This window comes from Anomaloglossus baeobatrachus, chromosome 2, assembly GCF_048569485.1.
Source record: "Anomaloglossus baeobatrachus isolate aAnoBae1 chromosome 2, aAnoBae1.hap1, whole genome shotgun sequence".
Classification (NCBI taxonomy): Eukaryota; Metazoa; Chordata; class Amphibia; order Anura; family Aromobatidae; genus Anomaloglossus; species Anomaloglossus baeobatrachus.
In genome coordinates this window covers 622965862-622990356 of record NC_134354.1, presented here as the reverse complement: position 1 = coordinate 622990356, position 24495 = coordinate 622965862, and the positions used below count along the sequence as shown (strand labels likewise).

Here is a 24495-nt window from a genome sequence, read left to right as displayed (position 1 = left end):
AGCGCGTCCACGAGATTATGGGTGGGCACTTGCGATGCAGTCACAGCGCCGCCCATAATCTCGTGCTTGTGACACACGTCACCAACGATCCTGGCGTGGGCGGCACCTCGGGCGCAGTGGGCGGCATCCTGATGGATGAAATGGAGCGTGGGGGGACGGCGTCAATGTGCTGGAGGAACAGCAACGGTCACCAGAGAGCCCGCCCCCATGGACGATTTACAAAATTTACATAGCAAAAGGTACAAGTTTATAAAGTATTTAATTTGGTTTAAAAGGGGCCACAAAAAGTACAGGAACCTTGCTAGAATGCAGCCCACGAGCTGCAGAGGGGGAAACTTTTAGGTTTCAAGCTAAATTTCTGATGACGGGATCCCTTTAAATCTGATGTGGGCTCTAAAAAAAAAAAAAAAAAAGGATTTCATAATTTTTTTTGGAAAAAATGAGAAATTGCTAAACCCTTGTAACCCTTCCTAACAAAAACAAGTTATGTTTCAAAAATTGTGCTGATGTAAAATAGACATGTGGGAAACGTTATTTATTAACTATTTTGTGTGACATGCGGTAAACTCAGGTTTAAGGGCATAAAAATTTAAAGTTTAAAAATTGCAAATTTTTTGCTAAATTTCTGATATTACAAATAAACACAAAAATATTGTCTTATATTTGCCACGATCATGAAGTACAATATGTCACAAAAAACATTCTCAGCTGGGATCCGTTGAAGAGTTGCAGAATTATTACCTGTGAAACTGACATTGGTCAGAATTTAAAAACAAAATGGCTTGGTCATTAAAGGGGTGGTTCACCCATTTTTTTTATTTTCTGTATGAGCTATACTTACCTTTCTAGGCGTCTTCTCCATTGCCTTCTGTTTCCATTTCTGGCACTGAGCGGCGCTATACTGCACGCTCAGTGCCAGTCACATGACCCCCTGGAGCTGTGGCCGCAGGCATCCTCTGACGTCCCGGCATTTCCGGGCTCTCAAACAAGACGGGTACGTCACAGGATGCCGGCGCCACTCAGATTGAGTGACAGGGCTGTGGGCGGTGACTACCGCACGTCACAGCCCAGCATCGAGGGGAGGAGCCGGAGGACGTCACTGTGGAGCCGGCGTCCTGCAGAGAGGCTGAGACACGGGGCGCCAGGGTGCAGTACAGGGGGGGTCTTTAGCTGAATCCCCCCCTGCACGTAAGTATGTGCTCACACTCTCCACCCGCCCGCTCTGCTGCGATGTCAGGAGAGCGGCCGGTGTCGGGCAGTGTGATCATCTGCTCCTCCCAGCAGCAAGACACTGGCAGGCATGTCACCGCTGTGCTCTGCCATCTGTCCTGCTGCATGGGACCAACTGTCTGCACTCTGTCACCTGCACCACAAGTCACAGAGTGGAGACAGTTGGTGACAGAGCACCTCTGCCCCCCCCCCCCTGTTCTTTCCCCACTCTCTTCTCTCCCCCCACTCTTCTCCCCCTCCCCTCTTCCCCCTCTTCTCTGCCCCCCTCTTATCCCTCTCCCCCTCTTATCCCTCTCTCCCCTCCCCTCTCTTTTCCCTCGCTCTCTTCCCCCCTCGCTCTCTTTTCCTCCCCCCTGCGCTCTCTTTTCCTCCCCCCTCGCTCTTTTTTCCTCACCCCTCGCTCTCTTTTCCTCCCCCCTCGCTCTCTTTTCCTCCCCCCTCGCTCTCTTTTCCTCCCCCCTCGCTCTCTTTTCCTCCCCCCTGCGCTCTCTTTTCCTCCCCCCTGCGCTCTCTTTTCCTCCCCCCTGCGCTCTCTTTTCCTCCCCCCTGCGCTCTCTTTTCCTCACCCCTCGCTCTCTTTTCCTCCCCCTCGCTCTCTTTTCCTCCCCCTCGCTCTCTTTTCCTCCCCCTCGCTCTCTTTTCCTCCCCCCTGCGCTCTCTTTTCCTCCCCCCTGCGCTCTCTTTTCCTCCCCCCTGCACTCTCTTTTCCTCACCCCTCGCTCTCTTTTCCTCCCCCCTCGCTCTCTTTTCCTCCCCCCTGCGCTCTCTTTTCCTCCCCCCTGCGCTCTCTTTTCCTCCCCCCTGCGCTCTCTTTTCCTCCCCCCTGCGCTCTCTTTTTTTCCTCCCGCGCTCTCTTTTTTTCCTCCCGCGCTCTTTTTTTCCTCCCGCGCTCTCTTTTTTTCCTCCCCCCTGCGCTCTCTTTCCACCCTCCCGGTCGCTCTCTTCCCCCCCCCGCTCGCTTTCTTTTCCTCCCCCCCCTCGCTCGCTCTCTTTTCCCTCGCTCTCTCCTGGCATGGTCAGTACAGAAATCTCTCCATCGTGGAGGGGTGAGAGGGAGTAATAAACATGGAGTCCCTACTGTGTCTGTGTATTTATTTCTAATAAAGTATTTTTCTCTGTGTGGTCTTTTTTTTTTTTAACCCTTTATTGGAGATTCTTAATGGCCAGGTCAACCTTGGCCTGACATTTAGAATCTCGGGCTTTATACCAGCGGGTAAAACATAGCTGGTATTAACCCCTTATTACCCAGCGTGCCACCTGCCACCAGGGCCACTGGAAGAGTTGGATACAGCGCCAGAAGATGGCGCTTCTATAAAAGCGCCATTTTCTGGGGCGGCTGTGGACTGCAATTCTCAGCGGGGGGCCCAGAAAGTTTGGGCACCCTTCACTGCGGATTCCAATCCCCAGCTGCCTAGTTGTACCTGGCTGGACTCAAAAATTCGGCGAAGCCCATGTCATTTTTTTTTTTAATTATTTCATGAAATTCATGAAATTAAAAAAAAAAAAAGGGCTTCTCTATATTTTTGGTTCCCAGCCGGGTACAACTAGGCAGCTGGGGGTTGGGGGCAGCCCGTAGCTGCCTGCTGTACCTGGCTAGCATACAAAAATATGGCGAAGCCCACGTCATTTTCTTAAAAACGTTTTCAGGGAAAAACCTTTATAAAAAAAAAAAAAAATGCTTCCCTGCATTTCTATTGCCAGTGAAAGTAACACCAAGCAGCGGGGGCTAGCAGCCAGTAGCTGCTTTGGTTACCCTTAGCAACAGAAAATGCAGCGGGAGCCCACAAACAATGTGATTTTTTTTTTTTTTTTATTTTTAATTAATTTTTTTTAAAAAAAAACGGCATGGGCTTCGCCCATCGAGCACCAGAGCATTTTACTGCTCAATTCATCCCAAGTAATCAGATGACTCCAGTGTCGGCCGATTACTTGTTCTGTGTCCCCCTGCATCCATCGCAGCGTGTACGGGCTGTGAGGTCAGCGGAGTGGAGACAGTGACATGCTCTGCTCTGACACATAGTGTGCTGCATGTCACTATCTTTCTCCACTCTGGCACTTGTAGTGCAGGTGACCGGATGCTGCATGTCACGTTTTTGCCGCGATTTGGTGTCTTTTTTGCTGCGTTTTTGCTCACTGCGTTTTTAATCAGTGCACAATGCCATTAAAGATTGTTGATGAAAAAAATAAAAAAGGTCTGATGTCATAAAAAATGACGTGGGCTTCGCCATATTTTTGTATGCTAGCCGGGTACAGCAGGCAGGTACGGGCTGCCCCCAACCCCCAGCTGCCTAGTTGTACTCGGCTGGGAACCAAAAATATAGAGAAGCCCTTTTTTTTTTTTAATTATTTCATGAATTTCATGAAATAATTTTAAAAAAAAATGACGTGAGCTTCGCCTAATTTTGGTGTCCAGCCGGGTACAACTAGGCAGCTGGGGATTGGAATCCACAGTGAAGGGTGCCCATGCTTTCTGGGCACCCCCACTGCGAATTGCAGTCCGCAGCCACCCCAGAAAATGGCGCTTTCATAGAAGCGCCATCTTCTGGCGCTGTATCCAATTCTTCCAGCTGCCCTGATGCCGGGTGGCTAGCCGGGTAATAATGGAGTTAGGGCTAGCTGTATATTATCAGCTAGCCCTAAGCCCGAAATTCATGGTGTCACGCCAATATTAGACATGGCCACCATGAATTTCTAGTAATGATAAGAAAAAAAAAAAAACACAACACACAGAAAAATATTTTTATTAGAAATAAAACACAACACAATTAGTGACTCCATCTTTATTGAAATAAACCCCCCTCCGCAGTAATCCTGGGTCAGGGTCCCGCGCCGTCCAATCCGGATCCAATATCATCTGATCGGTTTGCTGGAAGGAAGGCAAAGCGATCAGATGATGTGTCAGGATAAAGGATGTGAATCACATCATACATCAGCTGATTGTATAAAAGCCGATTATACAATCAGCTGATGCATCAGTGCAAAAAAAAAATAAAAATAAATAAATACTCACGTCTGTGCTGATGACCGGCAGCTCCTGGAGCGGAGTCTGATCCTGGCCCATCACTGCAGGAGCTGCCGGTAATCAGCTGATGAAGTCCCCTGACGGCAGGATCAGCTGATACCCGGCCGGGCAAGAAAAAGCCGGCGAGACTACGATCAGCTGATGCGTCAGGTGACTGCATCAGGTGATCCACGGCCAGGTCCTGCAAGCTTCGTGCATGCACCGGGGAGACTGCACACAGCCAGAGCGGCGGGACCGAGACAGGGGCTGGAAGCAGGCATGGCACCGGGACCCTGCAGACAGGTGAGTATGACATACACACTCACATACACACTCACTCACACACTGTATATACACACACACACTGTATATACGCACACTCACATACACATACACTGTATATACGCGCACACACACACTTTCTTCCCCTGGCTGTGTAGAGCAGTGCTGTCTCTGTATGATTGATCTCAGTGCACATCCACTGGGAAGAGGCAGGGAGGAGGGTTTGGGTGGGAGCAGAGTGGGTGTATTAGACACAATGGGTGTGTTAGATAAGCCAGACACCGCCCTAAAGCCACAAAGAATTCTGGGACTTGTAGGAACTGAACACAGGAAGTCAGAGGAGAGATTAACCCCATCAGAGCTGGAGCCAGCAATGAGCATGTGCTGCTAGTGCACAATGAAAGGTAATTTTGCTGAAAAAACATAATAGATGTGTTGAGGGGCACATATTAGCAAGATTTATCAGAAAAAAAAAAATCAGTTTTGGTAACTGGACAACTTCTTTAAGGTGAAAACCAGGATCAGGGGTAAAGGGGTTAAAGTCTGTGCAACATTTTTAATGTAACTGAATTGTAAAAATGATACTTTAGCCACAAATATATCAATTTAAGTAAAAGAAATGACCCCAGGAATATCTCAACCCCTTTAAAGAAAATTCGACAGCCATTTTCACCTTAATTCCCAGCTCTAGCTTTCATTCTGGAAACCCCTAGATCCATCATATGGAGGGGTTTTGGAGCATTCTGCTGAGAAAGCCTGAGACACTACATATAAAAGAAATGCTTTTGGGCCACTTGGGCATGAGGACAATGAAAGTTACATCTTTTTGTTCTTGTGATATTAAAGGGGTACTCTGAAGTTGTCTCTTGAACAGCTCAAAGCTATACAGTTTCCTTACTTCCTGGTTGCTTGTACGGAGGGTGGGTTTGATCAAAGAGCTGTCCTTCTACTACACGTTAAAGGCCTGTAACTTTTTATTCTATACAGACTATTGTACCCTTCTTGAAACAAAGTGCCTTTTGTGCCAGACAAATCACATTGTGACTCATTAGTCATAGTACCTGCTGCCATTTTTCTGCACCCCAGTAACTTTGTTTTGTGCATAGTTGACTTACTTAGCCTTGCTTCTATATTGAAGGTATGATTTTATGCAGCAATTCTTCCATGAAGACCATTTCAGGCTAGATTTTCCCAAACAGGAGATGAGTATAGCTGGGTCTCACTGGTGATGCCAGTTTTGAGCTGATGGCATTGAGGGCCATCTTCCAGTTTTCGAAGTGAAGTAAGCATGTTGTGTCATTCATCGGCTGCACTGTTTCCTTGGCTAACCAATGCGTCTACAGTCCTCAACATGGTACATGTCTTGGTGTCCTCAATGCTGAGAAATACAGGCAGATACTTATCCTTCATGCAATACCATTAGAAAGGTATCTTATTGACTCTAATTTTTTTCTCTAGCAGGACAGTGATGCCAGACATATACCCAATGTCATTAAAGAGGATGTCTACTACTTGGACAACCACTATTCATTCCCCTTGTTCACCCTGTAAAAATGAATAAGCCTATACTTACCTTCGGTGCGGCCGCTGTTCCAACGATGTCTTAAGAAGCGTTCCTGGAGCCTATATGACATTATGACACGCAAGCCCCACGAGCAATCAGTGCCTGGCGTCTGTCTTCCTGCTTTCAGACACTTGAGCAGGATGTGAGCACTGCGCTGGCTTTTTTCTCAAATGTCCGAAGGCAGGATGAAGGAAGCCGGCACTGATTGATCATAACAATGTCACGTGGGTCCAGAGACCGCAAGTTTAGACATCGCTGGAACCGTGGCCGCATTGGAGATGGGCAAACAAGGGAAAAGAGAAGGGGTTGTCCAAGTAGTGGACAACCCCTGCAAGAAATATCTACAGCTTAAAGAGGAACAAGGAGTCCTGTATAGCCCCCATAGCCCTGATTTTAACATGATTGATTCTGTCTGGTATTACTTGAAAGGACAAAATCTTGAGTGCCCCTACGTTCTCTAATGCTGCAGTTGTAAAGCTGCTTTTACTTGCAGCATGGGAGAGCGCCCAGTTTGGACTAGCGGCTCAGCCATACTGCCAACCCAAACTGTCAAGGGGAGGCAGGCAGGGGAGGGCAGCTCTTGAAGAAAGCAAAGATGAAAGCAACCTTTTAACACCTTAAGAAATACAAATCATTTTTAATTGCTAATGCCATCTGGAGTATAAGTGTAATTTTATTATATGGAATGAATTACTTTTCTAACTCACTTGTGCAGTTATCTAATTACTTGAGATCTAGGTAATCATCTGCTAGCCTATGTAAACCGTGAGTCTTAGTCTTTGATATCCATTGAGAACCCATTTAAAAGTGAATTTAATTATCAGTGAAAAGAAAATTAGCTTTGCTATTTAATCTTGTTTTAATGTTGAACTGTAAGAGATGAAGGATAAGTAGTGATGGTTACTCCAAGATTTATATCCCATCTAGATAATTACAGCAAAAATTGCCCATATGCTGAACTTAATTTTACAATTAAGGACAACGTCTTCATATAGATGGAAGTATCAACTTGGATTTTAGCTATATATGCTGTAAAAATAAGGATTATTTTAGGTTGCAAAAGTTTTAATTAGGTTTACTTTATCTAAATTGTTCCTAACTTTGATTTAACTTAGATCTTGAGAAAAGTGTAATTTAGGCATGTGTCACGGGGTTTTTTGAATGGACTAGGGCCTCTGTGCTGTCCATAATCTCGAGGGTAGACTTGATGGTAGTCAGGCTCGAGCCTCGAATATGGCCCTGTCATCTGCCCAGTCCCTGATACTACTCCCCCCCCCCACCCAGGGAGCGCGCCGGAAACCCAGCAACCAACACTCCACAAATAGTCACAGACAAGAGTAATCAAAAATGTGTGCGCACTGCACTCAAACACAAAGGAGGGGCAATATCTGAACTGGCGAGTTACGTAAAAGGAGTAGGAAATAACTGCACAACTGGAGAAGTCACACACCACGCTGAACTGCAAACTGAAGATCACCATGCAACAGGAAGCAAAAGAGCTGTATACGGCACTCAGCGCTAGAATCCAAAAGCTTATAAAGGCTAGAGATGGTGATCAGCCATGCAACAGGAAGCAAGAGAGCTACAGTGCCTTGTGAAAGTATTCGGCTCCATTCAATTTTTCAACCTTTTCCCACATCTCAGGCTTCAAACATAAAGATAAAAATTTTAATGGGACACAATTGTAATGTTGAATGAAATTTATTGCTTATTTTAAACTTTTTTAAAAAATAAATACTGTAACTGAAAAGTGGGGCGTGCAATATTATTTGTCCCCTTTAAGTTAATACTTTGTAGCGCCATGTGTTGCTGTGATTACAGCTGCAAGTCGCTTGGGGTATGTATCTATCAGTTTTGCACATCGAGAGACTGAAATTCTTGCCCATTCTTCCTTTGCAAATAGCTCGAGGTGTGTGAGGTTGGAGGGAGAGCGTTTGTGAACAGCAGTTTTCAGCTCTTTCCACAGATTCTCGATTGGATTCAGGTCTGGACTTTGACTTGGCCATTCTAACACCTGGATACGTTTATTTATGAACCATTTCATTGTAGATTTGGTTTATGTTTGGGATCATTGTCTTGTTGGAAGACAAATCTCCATCCCAGTCTCAGGTCTTTTGCAGACTCCAACAGGTTTTCTTCAAGAATGGTCCTGTATTTGGCTCCATCCACCTTCCCATCAATTTTAACCATCTTCCCTGTCCCTGCTGAAGAAAAGCAGGCCCAAACCACGATGCTGCCACCACCATGTTTGACAGTGGGGATTGTTGTGAATGTCATCCTAGTGGGTGCTGGTGTGGAGCTCCCTCTGATGGCCAGGAATGGTAATGAAATTGAGTTTGAATCTGTGATTCAGACAGGTGATGGAATTAATTGGGAATCCAGGAAGTCCTATTGCAGATCAGCCCAGTTTATTTAGGATTGCATTTTGTACCTGGCCGTTGCCGGTGATAAGTGTTCCTGCCTGCTTCTGAAGATGGCTGGGAGTTTTCCCTTCTGTTTTTCCCATTTATTTGGTGCCTGAATCTACTCCAGATAAGTTTACTGTTTCTATGCTTAATTGCTGGATTTGCACTTGAGTATTTCTACATATTCCATTTGGTTCTGTGTTTGGTTTCTTGTATGTGAGGATCTGTCTTTCTGCTTTTTTGAGCAGAGCAGTTCCCCCAGCAAGAAAGGGAGCTTGCTCCCTGTTCACATTTGGAGTATTTGCACTTTAGAATATTACTAGCTGTACTACCCGGCTTCACCCAGGTTAATAACTGCTGTTAACAAAATAGAAACCACAAAACAAATAGATATAAATGCAATTATAATGTCTGTCTCCCCCTCTGTATAGATCTCTCTGTCTCTCTATCTCTTTGTCTGTCTTTCTCTTTCCCTGTCTGTCTCTGACTGTCTCTGTCTCTTTCTCCGTCTGTCTAAATCTCTTTCCCTGTCTGTCTATCTATCTCTGTCTCTTTCTCTCTGTTTCCCTGTCTGTCTCTTTCCCTGTGTCCGTCTCTTTATCTGTCTCTTTACCTGTCTTTGTCTGTCTCTTACCCTTTATTTCCCTGTCTGTCTGTTTCCCTGTGTCTGTCTCTGTCTCTTTGTCTGTGTCTGTCTCTTTCCCTGTCTGTCTCTTCCCCTGTCAGTCTGTCTCTTTGTCTGTGTCTGTCTCTTACCCATCTATGTCTGTTTCTTACCCTGTCTGTGTCTGCCTCTTTCCCTGTCTTTGTCTGTCTCTTTCCCTGGCTGCATTGTGACACGCCAGCTTTCCATATAAGGGCGTGGCTGCGCATGCTTCTGAAGTTCTGGCTGCACTGTGGCTCCCAGCTCCATTCGCTTTAATGGAGGCAGGTTTTTTGGCGAATAAGTACATCTAGTAGGGATCATGGGCATCTTGGCTGCATCTCTGATCAGTCTTCTCCTTGTTTCAGATGAAAGTTTGGATGGACGGCCGGGTCTTGGTAGATATGCAGTGGTATGATACTCTTTCCATTTCAATATGATCGCTTGCACAGTGCTTCTTGGGATGTTTAAAGTTGTGGAAATCTTTTTGTAGCCAAATCCGGCTTTAAACTTCTCCACAACAGTATCACGGACCTGCCTGTTGTGTTCCTTGGTCTTCATGATGCTCTCTGTGCTTTAAACAGAACACTGAGACTATCACAGAGCAGGTGCATTTATACAGAGACTTCATTATACACAGGTGGCTTATATTTATCATCATCATCAGTCATTTAGGACAACATTGGGTCATTCAGAGATCCTCAATGAACTTCTGGAGTGCGTTTGTTGCACTGAAAGTAAAGGGGCCAAATAATATTGGACGCCCCAATTTTCAGTTATATATTTTTTTTAAAAAAACTTTAAAATAGGCAATAAATTTCATTAATCTTTACAATTGTGTCCCACTTGTTGATTCTTCACCATAACATTAACATTTTTAACTTTATGTTTGAAACCTGAAATGTGGGAAAAAGCTGAAAAATTTAAGGAGGCTGAATACTTTCGCAAGGCACTGTATATCGGCACACAGCGCCAGAATCCAAAAGCTTATAAAGGCTGGAGATGGTGATCAGCAGCCTGAGCTCCCAATAGCTGATCACAGGCCAGAAGAAATTAACTCCCTCTGTACTGGAGAGCAATGAAGCCAGAACCAGCCAACGCCCCTGACAGGCTGTACAACTAAAGAAACCGAGGCATATGTTGGACTCTGCAGTTTGTACAGTCCGATGCCACCATGTCACCCAGTGAGTGAAACGCAGAACACTGCACTATAGAATGACGCGAAAACTAATGATTGATGTCCGTTGGTTTACCTTGACACACAGGTATTTTTTGTACAGATATTTCACCATACTTTCTAAAATAAGAATGAATCCACCCTGATTCCTGACAACGTCTCAGTTAAGGCTACTTTCACACTTGCATTGAACGGCATCCGTTGCATTGCGTTGTGTGACGGATGCAACGGATGTGTTGCATATAGTGGCACAACGGATGCAACGGATCGTAAAAAAACAACGGAATCTGCTTTTTATTTTTTTTTTTACAGTTTTACCGGCAGCAGACTATTGTGAACGATCAGCTGATCGCTCACAGCAGCCGGCTGCCGGGTGATCAGCTGATCGCTCACAGCAGCCAGTCACCGGGTGATCAGCTGATCGCTCACAGCAGCCGGTCGCCGAGTGATCAGCTGATCGCTCACAGCAGCCGGTCGCCGGGTGATCAGCTGATCGCTCACAGCAGCCGGGTGATCAGCTGATCGCTTACAGCAGCCGGCCGCCGGGTGATCAGCTGATCGTTCGGCCGCCGAGAATGTGTGCGGAGTGTGGGGGGCGGAGTGCGGGGTGGGTGGAGCTGAGCGGGGCCATGGCGCTGAGGACGTCAGGGCCGCGGGGACTGGATGGCTGGGGACAGGTGAGTGTGTGTGTGTCTGTGTGTGTGCGTGTGTACATGCGGAGTGGAGCGCGGGAGGGGGGCGGAGCCGAGCCAGGAAGTGTCGGGCTCTTTGCACACGTAGCCAGGGTAAATATCGGGTAACTAAGCAAAGCACTTTGCTTGGTTACCTGATATTTACCTTGGTTACCAGCGTACACCGCTTAGCGCTGGCTCCTTGCACACGTAGCCAGGGTAAATATCGGGTAACTAAGCAAAGCGCTTTGCTTAGTAACCCGATGTGTACCCTGATTACGTGTGCAGGGGGCCAGAGAGAGCATGCGCAGCGAAATCCTAAGGATTCCACTGCTCAAAAAACGTTGCATGCTACGTTCCTTCCGCCCGGCGGAAGCAATGCAGCGTCGGCCAGCGGAAGCAACCCAGGTCTATCAGTCGCAATACGTCGTCCATACAAGTCTATGGGAAGCAGCGGAATCTGTTAACGGATTCCTCTGTTTTCCAAAACGGCGGATTGCGACTGAAGGAAAACAATGCAAGTGTGAAACTAGCCTTAGGCTATGTGCGCACTAGAAATGTGAATTTTCTCAAGAAAATTTCTTGAGAAACTTCTGGGAGTAGAAGATTTCCGCACCTGCGGAAAAATCCGCGGCAAAAACGCATGCGGATTTGCCGCGGATTTGCCGCGGATTTACCGCAGGTTTGTCCCTGCAATAAATAATAAAGATAATCGATAGACAGATAATGGATAGAGGGAAAGATGGATAGATGAATAGATAGATAGATAGAGGGATAGATAGATAGATGAATAGATGAATAGATAGATAGATAGAGGGATAGATGGATAGATGAATAGATAGATAGATAGAGGGATAGATGGATAGATAGATAGATAGATAGATAGAGGGATAGATGGATAGATAGATAGATAGATAGAGGGATAGATGGATAGATAGATAGATAGATAGATAGAGGGATAGATAGATAGATAGATAGATGAGAAAAACCTATATAATGTTCCACCTCCCTGCATTTTCTAAGCTGGCACCCTTTAGTGACTTTCATGTGGCACTAAAGGGTGCTTAGCCTTGTATTTAGCCATAAAATAAATAAATAATTAAAAAAAAACGACGTGAGGTCCCCCCATATTTTGTAGCCAGCTTGGGTAAAGCAGACGGCTGCAGCCTGCAGACCACCGCTGGCAGCTTCACCTTGGCTGATAATCCAAAACAGTGGGCACCCCACGCTGTTATTTTAAATTATATAAATAATTTAAAACAAAAAACGTGCGGTCCCCCCCATATTGGATCACCAGCCAAGGTAAAGCGGACAGCTGGGGTCTGATATTCTCAGACTAGGGAGGTCCACTGTTATTGGACACTCCCCAGCCTAAAAATAGCAGGCCGCAGCCGCCCCAAAAGTGGCGCATCCATTAGACGTGCCAATCCTGGCGCTTTGCCCCAGCTCATCCCGCGCCCTGGTGCGTTGGCAAACGGGGTAATATATGGGGTTGATGCCAGATGTGTAATGTCACCTGGCATCAAGCCCTGGGGTTGGTGAGGTCAGGCGTCTATCAGATACCCGACATCACCAACCCAGTCAGTAGTAATTAAAAAATAGACAACAAAAAAAGTTTTATTTGAAAAAACACTCCCCACATAGCCTCTTTAACCAATTTATTGAAAAGAACAATCAATCCACGTCCTGCGTAATCCAATAGGGGGGGGGGGTCCCACGGCGATCCATACCATAGTCGCTGTCCCAGTCCATGAAGAACAGAATGTTCCCCATTGGCTGGGAGAGCAATGCAGTGACCTGAGCTAACATCAATAGGTCAGCTCAGGTCACTGCAGGGGATGACGAGCGCTGCCATCAGGAGCATAGATGAGATCATTACCTTCTGTGATCATCTCCTGTACTGCTGACGTCAGCGCGGTCACTGACTGCGTTGTCAGAAGTATCGCGAGAGCCCGTGACGTCACCGCTAGTGACAGTCTCGGGCCGCTTGTGAGACGGGCATAGACAGCGCTGACGTCAGGAGGCAGGAGATCGTCACAGCAGGTAATGATCTCACCTCCTGACAGCAGCGATCGTCATCCCCGCGGCTCCCAACACTGCAGGGTGTCAGTGTCTGCCTGTGTCAGTGTCTGCCTGCGCTGCCGCGTGACAGGCTGCTGACACTGCGGGCAGACACTGACACCCTGCAGTGCAGGCAGCCGCGAGGCCGGAGCAGGACACAGACTGGCACCTGGAGGTCGCACGGAAGTGCTTCTGTGCGGCGTCCAGGGAGTGTGACGTCTGCTCCGCCTCCTCTTCCTGGCATAATGACATCGCTTCCTGCAAAACCGCAGGCAGCGATGATCATTCCCGCAGGTAATTCGCGGCTATTCCGGGGGTATACCGCACATCATTGCTACCTGCGGAATACCCCCGGTACCTGCGGAAATTAATGGACATGCAGATTTTCTCAAGAAAGTTTCTCGAGAAAATTTTCTCAAGAAATTTTCTTGAGAAAAATCCGCACAGTGCGCACAGCTATTTTTTTTTCTCATTGAATTTCATGGGAAATGTCTGCACAAAGATTGCAGACATTTCTCAAGAAATTTCCGGGGCAAATCCGCGGGTAAATCCGCAGGTAAAAAGCTCTAGTGCGCACATAGCCTTAGTCTTTAACAAAGCCTGCTGGCATCTGCATTATTGGTAACTTGCCACATATATATAGACTTCAGTTGGAGCTGTATAAATTTATATCTAGCTGGGATCTGTCAGAATTTGTAATTCTATTTTTTTTTCTAATGTTGCAAATAAGGTAGGTTTAAAGTGAAATTGTCACCAGAATTTTTATTACCCCATCTGTGAGCAGCAGGATACCGGAACAGAGACATTGATGACAGCAATGTGTTACTTACTGGGCTGCTCACTGCAAATCACTGTTTTTTTGCTGCAAATATACCAGATTTGTGAATGCTAAGCTCTGTGTAACCCCACCTCTCCACTGATTGACAGATTGACAGATTTCTGTGTATACTGTGCATAGGCAGAAAGCTGCCAATCAGTGGTGGAAGTTGGGTTATATAGAGCAAGAGGACTACACTGCACAAGACAACTAGTCATTTAATTGAAACTACAACAAGAATCCAAATAACTGACACATCAGTCTCTGCCCCTTCAGTATGATATTCTTGGATTACCGTAACCCCTTCTTGACCGGCCGATTTTGCGCTTTCGATTTTTTTTCGCCATTCTTCTTCCAAAAGCCGTAACTTTTTTATTTTTCTGTCAATATAGCCATGTGAGGGCTTGATTTTTGCGGAACGAGTTGCACTTTTACAATAAACTATTAGTTTTTCTATATAGTATACTGGAAAACGGCAAAAAAAATCCAAATGCGGAAAAATTTCAAAAGTGCAATTGCACGATTGTTTTTGAAATATTCACTGTGTTAACCGTATGGTAAAAGTGAACTGTCCGTATGATGCCTCAGGTTGGTGCGAGTTCGTAGACATCAAACATGCATAGGTTTAATTTTATCTAAGGGGTTAAAAAAAATCTGAAGTTTGTTCAAAAACATTGGCGCATGTTTTGCACCATTTTCCGCAATCTGTAGCATTCTCTCTCTACTTGTGGGTGTCTATTCTCCTTCAGCTTTTGCACTAAACTGGCTAGGACTGGCTACCAGGGGGTGTATAAGCTCAGAGGGAGGAGCTACACTTTTAAGTGTAGTACTTTGTGTGTCCTCCGGAGGCAGAAGCTAAACACCCGTGGTCTGGGTCTCCCAATACGGAACTATAAGAAAAAGAATTTACGGTAAGTAAACAAAATTCTCTTTTTCTTAAGAAAATTCCGCAGGACCTGAAAGATTACTGCACCCGCGGTAATAAAATGCGGCAAACCGCACCCAAAAACCGCATGCGGTTTGCCGCGGTTTAACCGCGGTATTGTTCGCGGTTTTTCCGCATGTGTTTTAATGCATTCAATGCAATAAAGCACATTGATAAAAAAAAAAAAAAAAAGTTCCTTCTGAGATAAATAGATGGATGGATAGATGACAGATCACTGCATTTCTCCCGAGCGGTAATGTGTTGTTCACATTACCGGCCGTGGGAAATGCCCTGTGGTTACCTCTGCTGTCTCGTTGCCAGGCTGCATTCAGTACAGTGTCAGTCGCGGCTGGATGCAAGCATTACAGGACGTGGATTACGCTGGAGCGGTGTGTTTCGGGGGGGGTTAATAAAATGGTGAAAGAGGGGGCTTTTTTGTGTTTTATTTAAAATAAAGGATTTTTCAGTGTATGTTTTTTCACTTTACCTATGGGTTGATCATGTCAGCTGTCACATAGACGCTGCCATGATCAAGGCTGGACTTAAATGGCAGCGATCCGCTGCCATTTAACTCATTATTACCTGGATTGCCACCGCATCATGGCATCTGGAAGAGCCGGGAACACTCCGGGACTGCCGCATAATAAATGCGACAGTCTCGGGGCTGCTATTCTTGGCTGTGGGAGGAGGGGGCATTAACCCTGCCCCTCGCGCTCCCCAGCCTGAGAATACCGGGCCACCGCTGTGTGTTTACCTCGGCTGGAAGGTAAAACTACGTCGGAGCCCACGTGTTTTTTTTTTTCTATATATCCGTTTGATTTCTGTTTGTATTCTATATGTCTGTGTGTGAGTGTGATGTGTGTATTCTATGTCTGTGTGTGTGTGTGTGTTTACTCTCTGCTCCGCTTCCTCTTCCTGTCATAATGACATCACTTCCCTGCAAACCGCAGGGCAGTGATGAACATTATGTCCTGAAACCGCAAAATACCGGCAGGAATAACGCAGGAAAACGCAGTGAACCGCACAGAATTTGCTGCCTGCGTTATTCCCTGCGGGATTTCACGATAACATTGCAGTCAATGGAGTGAAATCCCGCAGCGACGTGCGGAAAAGAAGTGAAATGCAATTGTTTTTGCTGCGGGAATCCCGCAGCAAAACATGCAGCTGTCAAAATTCGCATAGTGCGCACAGCATTTTTTTTCCCATAGGTTTTGCTGGTGAATCACTGCAGAGATGTTATGAACATAACATGCAGCGAAACATGCAGCAAAACCGCAGGAAATCCGCGGCAAAAAACGGCACAGGGCCTAAAGGGGTTTTCATGCAGCTGTATCCTGACATATGTCTGTGCAATAAGAGAGGGCTCATTGGAACAGCCAGGAGAGCGTTGCTGTAGGAGCTATGGCAGATTCTGTAGTTGCAAAACGGTACAACATTTTAGTGAAGAATATTTACAAAGTTTTCTAATTTTTAGTGTGGAAATAGAGGAGCTATAAACATTTTTTTTGTGATGTTGTCCATTGCCTTCTTTATGCTGCAATGTCTGTGCTATAGAAATGCTTTTTTCCACTGACTGCTCTCGATAGGCATACTGTCTTTGGGCTTGTCTCTTATCAGATAAGTGATGAGCTTGTCAATACTCCCACTTTAGCTAAACTATATTATTTAGTGATAAAAATAATTACTGTAATCCTTCACCAGCAATATTACATATACAGAATTGCTTCTGGCTCCCATGGTAACTGTGTGTTAAGAAAAAAAGATGATATACCATATATTTATTTCCTGCTCCTGAAAAGCATGAAACCATTAAAATCCTGATGGACTTGTGTTTAAAGGGGTTTACTCACTAGCAAAGTTAATTTTAAAATTAATTTTAATCAATGCATCTTGTAATAATAATACGTTCCACAACTGGATGTGATTGAAAGACATGTTTCTATGCTGGGTTAATCTTATAAATGTGTCCCTGCTATGTGCTGTGTAATGGCCGTGTCTGACCGTACAGGGAGATGGTCTGATCATACTATAGCTACTGGGCAGGGGAAGAAGCAAAAAAGTATACAGACATTACAGCTTGGGATCGCAGCTGACTCTTTGTGTGAGGTAAAACATTTCCCTGCCTGTTTTTTTTAAAAATGTTTTACCTCGAAGAGAATTATTTGCGATCCCTTGCAGTAATATCTGTAAACTTTCTTTCCTTCCGCCCCTGCCGTGGAGATGTAGTATAATCAGACCATGTCCCTTTACTGTCAGACACAGCTATTATATGGTACATAGCAGGGGCACATATATAACATTATCTCAGCACAGGAATATTTTATTTAAAGAGATTCAATTGTGGAACTTATTATTATTCCAAGATTTATTGATTAAAATTAAGTTTGCTTGTGAGGAAAACCCCTTTAATGGTGAGCTATGGCAAATTCTATGCTATATTGTCTTAATTTTTTTTCTATGGGGTTATTTTGTTGCCTATCACTTCTACAGTGGAAGGTAAGCAGTGCCAGTGATGTCACATCCACAGATACACACGTGGTCAAAATTGTTGGTACCCGTTATTTAATGAAAGAAAAACCCACAATAGTCACAGAAATAACTTGAATCTGATAAAAATAATAATGAATAAAAAAATCCATGAAAATGAACAAATGAAAGTCAGACATTGCTTTTCAACCATGCTTCCACAGAATTTTTAAAAAAAATAAAACTCATAAAATCAGCCTGGACAGAAATGATGGTACCCCTGAAAATAATGTGTGAAAAGGGACATGTTAAATAAAGACGTGTCCACTAATTAGCATCACAGGTGTCTACAATCTTGTAATCAGTCAGTGGACCTGTATATAGGGCTACATACAGAAATTGATCAAAGACTTGCTTTTCCTGGATGCGCTTTCCTGGTGCGCGTTATCGCATTTACGCCTTCGGTGCGTTCCCTCTGGATGTCGTCAGGCATGTGACTGACGTTCTGAAGGGAGGCACGGGGGCGGTGCGTTGGCTTGCATTTCCTGGATGCGCTCTCTGGGTGCGCGCCGTCGCATTCACGCCTTCGGTGCCTCCCCTTTGGATGTCTTCATTTGTGACTGGCTTTCCTGTGGGTGGCACGGGGGCGGTGTGCTGGCGCGCTTCCCCGAGAGATACGTCTGGTAACGCACTCTCCACCTATGGCTGTCCTAGCCAGACTGTGAGTGATCTTCACATGAGCCACTCACTGGACCCGTGTGTTAGACATGTGATGCACACGTATATGTACCGCTGTTTTTCCATTGGACCACCACTGTGTCTCTCCAATATTTAACAGGACCTTTACCATGATGACTCCACACCCTGACTAAGGTGACGCCGAAACGTGCGCGTCAGGGCTGGCGTCACGTGTATACAGGTCTTCTCCTGCACAGGTAAATACTTTCTATCCATCATGTCTTTAATAGGGTGGCCTCCTCACACACTAGCTCTTGACATCAGTATATAACAAGCTATATACTGTATGTGATACCTTATGCTTTAATTATACCATTTTTTCCACAGCATTTTTTCACATAATATTCACACTATATATTACAGCTACAATCACTATATTTACTAAAATAAGTGTTATTAGCAACATAGGAGGACAGCATTGTTGAAAAAAAAACATAAAAATGCAAGGCTGGAATTTGCCAAACTACATGATGACAAGCCACAAAGTTTCTAGGAAAATGTCCTATAAACAGATGGAACTTTTTGGCAAAGCACATCAGCTCTATGTTCAATGAAGCATATTCAGAAAAGAACACTGTCCCTACTGTGAAAGTCGGAGGCGGCGCTGTTATGTTCTGGGGCTGTTTTGCTGCATCTGGCACAGGGTGTCTAGAATCTGTGCAGGGTACAATGAAATCTCAATACTATAAAAGGATTCTAGAGAGAAATGTGCTGCCCAGTGTCAGAAAGCTTGGTCTCAGTCGCAGGTTATGGGTCTTGCAACAGGAGAATGACCCTAAACACACAGCTAAAAACACCTAAGAATGGCTAAGAGTAAAACATCGGACTATTCTGAAGTGGCTTCTATGAGCCCTAACCTAAATCCTATTGAGCATCTTTGGAAAGAGCTGAAACTGTCATCTGGAAAAGGCAACCTTCAAACACCAGACAACTGGAGCAGTTTGCTCTTGAGGAGTGGACCAACATACCTATCGAGAGGTGCAGAAGTCTCATTGACAGTTACAGGAATCATTTGATTATTTGATTGCAGGGATTGCCTCAAAAGGTTGTGCAACAAAATATTAAGTTAAGGAACCATCATTTCTGTCCAGGCCTATTTCATGAGTTTTATTTTTTAAAAATTTCCGTGGAAGCAGAAAAGCAATGTCTGACTTTCATTTTCATAGATTTTTTATTTATTACTTTTGTCAGATTCAAGTTGTTTCTGTGACTATTGTGGGTTTTTCTTTCATTAAATGAGGGGTACCAACAATTTTGACCATGTGTGTACCTGCCAGGACAGGTTCTGTCCCTTGTCCTTTTCAAAGGTTCAGCAGATATCGTTCGTTCCCCTGTGCTACTCATTAGAATAGGACAGACTGACGTTACCTGCTGATTGTTCACTCGTCCCAGTAAGTATTTGTAGAGGTATCATTACGGGGCTGCTCACCTCTCAATGTGAAATGTGTAAGAAAGCGACACTAGAGTTAGTCCTAAAGCACTTTCGTGTTACATACAGGAAAGAAAACATAATTTTTCATATTTCAAAAAAGAGAAAAAATAAACACAGATATTAAAGAATTGAGTTATTGCTTTGTAAGATTGATTAAACCCAAAGCTATTTATAAAATCAAGGAGAAAAAAGAACAAATTCTCAGGAGTGCAATATATACAAGTACATTATTAATATATTATGAATGCCAATATCAGGAGTCTTTTCACATCTGAAAAATGAGAAAGGATGAGGGAGGAAAATTACTCTAAAAGGCTGCGATAGTGTATTTTCTTTATTTCTTTCTGACCATGACACCGGCAGAAAGCCCCGCTGAATGTACATGAGGTGCTCAAATAGCTTTGTAAATCTTAGACATTTTGTCCCTATACAGAGTTACATGCTTTTGTCATCATTCACATGTCTTTAAAAAGCAGAGCTCTTGCACAGCAAGGAGGGGGAAGTTTTGCTGTCCATGTCAGCAGGGTCCTTCTTCATTAAAGTATGTAGCATGTACATCTCAGGGTATATAAGTTTGTTCTTTTACTTCTATTCCTAGGAACACAGCAAAGAGGAATTGGACATATGGAAGATTGTGCGTGTCAGTGAAGATTTTCGAGTCATCGCCTTGGGTTTACCAGTTCCAAAATATTCTGGCAATCCTCTCGATCCACCGCTACGTTCCAGATTTCAAGCCAGAGATATTTATTATCTGCCATTTAAGGTAAAGCATTGTGCTAATTGTTTTGGCAGCTCAAAACAAGTATTTCTGAACATGTTGTGATCCATTAACTTGTAATGATATCATTGCTGCTGTGAATAAGGGTGAAAAAGATTGAGATGGAAGCTATTTTCAACTTTTAGTTTGTGCAGTCCATTTCCTGAAATAAATGCTGCTTTTTTAATGTAATTTTTCTTAGTACTTTTCAAAAATAAGTTAAGGCTTAATGAGTACAAGCAAAACAATGACAAAATAGAACAAAAGTACAGAAATCAATTAGGCAACATTCTGGAAATAAAGAAAAGGAAACCATTTTGTGAGAACAATTAATAAAAAAAAGATTAGACACTTATGACAAATAGCCAGCTTTAAAGACAGTTTACACGTTATATAGTGATTTACGGTGGATAGTTCAGATTTTCACTGCATGGATGAAATTATATATTTTGTTTTACCAACCATATGGCTGATTTTTGTTCAACCTTTGAAAACCCGTTTTCTATCTCATGATAAATGATACAAAGATTGTGACCTTTAGTAAGAGCGAGCTGTATGTAACCAGTTAATTGCTGCCATCACTGGAGATTAAAGAAGGGCGCCACAATCCTGACTATTCAGACTGTTCTATTTGGAATATGTAATTGATCTTCTGCTGTTTTTCTTCTTAAACAGGATCAGCTTCAGTTACTATACTCAGTTGGACCAAATGTGCCGGAAGAAAGGTAAATTATAATGAAGTCACATTTTTTTCAGCAGTTATTTTTTGTGTTATATTAAGTAATAATTGTATTTCATTTCATGTAACGTTGATATTTTTCTATTATGTTTCTTTTATTTCAATATTTAACCAGCATCTGCTGTCCATAGACTTTTATGGGATCCATGTAGCACCCCACATAGTATGATGCCCCACACAAGTGACTCAAAAAAATACTTTCCTGTCTCTGTTCCCATGATGCGCTGCTCTGTGTAGACTGAGGCACTGCACAACAGACGCTATCTAGTGCCGTCATCGTGCCTGTTGCTCTGAGACCCAGACACACAGGCTGATTAGTGAAACAGATGGCTCCCTTTTCAACCTTCAAATATCTGCATCCTAAAGACACAGATTGTGGTGAACTTGAGATGGCGGGCGGGGGAGGGGGCGCTCTTGTGGCATGGTAAGCCACTTTTTTCCATGGGCTGGACAGGAACATCCAAAGGGCCACATGTCACCCTACAAGCTGCAATTTGCTCTGCTCTTATGTAGTTTATAGTAAAGAATATTGACTAATGCATGCCCGTATCAGATTTCTCAGTATAGGTATTAGATCGTTGTAAAGAATCTCTCTTAAAATATAACCATTAAAATTTCTATTAAAATTTACCACAGGGATGATACCCAAAGCAAAAACATACCCAAAAAGTGATAAACAAAAACTTGTTAAAAATTAATTGGTGGGCACAGTGCCCGTTCGTAATATATATATATTGTACTGTCACTATATAAGTATATACCAGTTAATTCAACCAGTTGCTTCAGTAGTAATTAAAGTGTGGATCTCGCCCAGTCCTGGTTGAACAATTTCAAAGGTTCATGCGTCAATCGAGGAGACTGAATGGTAGAGTTCCTAAGCCCCATACATAACTCGCTCCCTAACAATGGCAGTACTTGGGTGTGATTCTTTTTTAGTGACCCTGTAAGAAAATGGAGCCATCCCATTTTGGTGCCCATGAAACTCCACTAACGTTTGAACTTTCAACCTGGACTGGGTGAAATCAACACATTTATTACTTTAAAGCAACTGGTTGAATTAAGTGGTATATACTTATATAGGGACAGTACAATATATACATTACAAATGAGCACTGTGCCCACCAATTAATTTTTAACATTTTTTTCTATTGAATCACTTATTGGGTATCATCCCTGTGGTAAATTTTAATAGAAACATCAAAGTTCATTTTTTAAGAGATTTTCTCTACGCTGATCGACTATTAGCTCTTATGTAGCAGATACATTTTGTGATTTTTCATGACGTAGTCTTTACGTATATCCAATTATCGCATATGGGTATCAACATATCGGTAATGGATGTCTCTGTTAGCCATCCAATAGATGCTGTCATGATATTTATTTAATGGATTAATCTTGAAAATGTATTGAAAAGCCAATAGAGTATTTGTTATCGAGGCTGTGGAGTCGTGGAGTAAAAGTTTGTGTCCATTTTGGTGGAGGTGGAGTCTCCGACTCCTAAGATATATAATAAATTGTGTACAGTGCAATATGTGATAAATATTTTTTCATAAGAATTTGAGAACGTTATGAAATATCCTATAAATGTCTGTGCTATTCCTTATCTAAGGATCTAGGCTTTTAGTTGAGATGAATCTGTGCTGCACTTCAGCTATATGATATAGTAATGATTATGATGCTACCATTTTACTTTATCACAAACATGAGTCATGTACAGTTTAAACCAGAAGGTTACATACAAAATCTATAAAGACACATCTGCATGTTTTCCTCAGTATCTGAAATGAAATCAGAATAAACCTTTCCTGTTTTAGGTCAATTAGGAACCAAAACTATTTATATTTGCCAAATGCGAGAATAATGCGAGAGAGAGAATATTTGAAGGCATTTTTATTACTATCTGCAAAGTCAAAAGTTTACATACATTAAAAGTACTATGCCTTTAAACAATATGGGACAGCCCATATGATGATGTCATGTCTTTGGAAGCTTCTGATTGGTTTATTACCAAAATCTGAGTTAATTAGAGACATACCTATGGATGTGTTCTTATGCACACTTGAAGCACACCGCCGCTTTGTGTAGCATCATGGGAAAGTCAAAAGAAATCAGCCAAGATCTCAGGAAGAAAATTGTGCACTTGTAGAAGTCTGGTTCATCCTTGGGTTCATTTTCCAGACAAAATATATAGTTGATGGAGTAAGGTTAAACTAGTTGGACCTTGGTCTTTTTTCAGCCTATGTAACTATGTAAGTATGTAATTCTATAAGTGAAAAGAAATAAACACAAACACAGAAAAAATGCTTTATTTGAAATGAAAAAAAAACAAACCACACTTTCTCCAATTCATTAATCCCCCAAACACCCAGTGAAACACACTGCTTCTTTGTGTAGCATCATGGCAAAGTCAAAAGAAATCAGCCAAGATCTCAGTAAGGGAATTGTAGACTTCCAGATACCTGAAGGTGCCTCGTTCATCTGTACAACAATTATACGGAAGTACAAACAAGATGGGAATATCCAGCCATCATACCGCTCAGGAAGGAGAAGGGTTTTGTGTGCCAGGGATGAAAGTGCTTTAGTCAGACATGTGCATATCAACCCAAGAACAAAAGCAAAAGACCTTGTGAAGATGCTGGCGGAGCTGGTAAGATTGTGTTATTATCCACAATGAAATGAGTACTGTATCAACATGGGCTGAAAGGCCACTCTGCCAGGAAGAAGGCATTACTCCAAAAGAAACATAAAAAAGTCAAATTAATGTTTGCGAATGTGCACAGCAACAAAAACCTTTAATTTTAGAGACATGTCTTGTGGTCTGGTGAAACTAAAATTTAACTGGCCATAATGACCATCGTTACATTTGGAGAAAAAAGGGAGAAGCTTTGAAGCCTTAGGACATCATCCCAACTGTGAAACATGGGGGTGGGAGCATCATGTTGTGGGGCTGTTCTTCTGCAGGAGGGACTGGTGCACTTCATAAAATAGATGGCATCATGAGGAAAGAAGATTATGTGGCAATACTGAAGCAACATCTCAAGAATTCAGCCAGGACTAAGTGTGGATGGAAATGGGTCTTCCAAATGGACAGTGACCCGAAGCATACTGCCAAACTGTTTACAAAGTGGCTTAAGGATAACAAAGTCAATGTTTTGGAGCGGCCATCACAAAACTCTGACTGCTGATGTATGTAAAGCGCTATGGAATTAATAGCGCTATATAAGTGAGTATTATATATTATTATTTCAATTGGAAATTTATGAGCAAAGCTGAAAAGGGCAGTGCAAGTAAGAAGACCTACAAACATGGCTCAGTTACATCAGTTCTGTCAGGAGGAAAGGGCCCAAATTCCTTCCAACTATTGTGAGACGTTTGTGAAAGGATATCCAAAACGTTTCACCCAACTCATACAGTTTTAGGGCAATGGTACCAAATACTAATGAAATGGATGGAAACTTTAATAAAAATAAACTTAAACATTTTCTGGCATTTGGCAAATATAAATAATTTTGGTTCCTAATTGACCTTAAACGGGAAAGGTTTATTCTGATGTCATGTCAGATATAGAGAAAAATCTGCAGATGTGT

The 24495-nt window shown here is 43.3% G+C and overlaps 1 protein-coding gene across 2 annotated transcripts in view; it reads left to right on the top strand.

The window, feature by feature from the left end:
• Window positions 1-24495, top strand: part of VWA8 (von Willebrand factor A domain containing 8) — a 532124-nt gene that overhangs the window by 119553 nt on the left and 388076 nt on the right. For both annotated transcript variants that reach the window (XM_075336856.1, XM_075336857.1), the window contains exons 7-8: window positions 20011-20175; window positions 20845-20894. In XM_075336856.1, the coding sequence (XP_075192971.1) occupies window positions 20011-20175; window positions 20845-20894 (215 nt within the window). The remainder of the gene's footprint in view (window positions 1-20010; window positions 20176-20844; window positions 20895-24495) is intronic.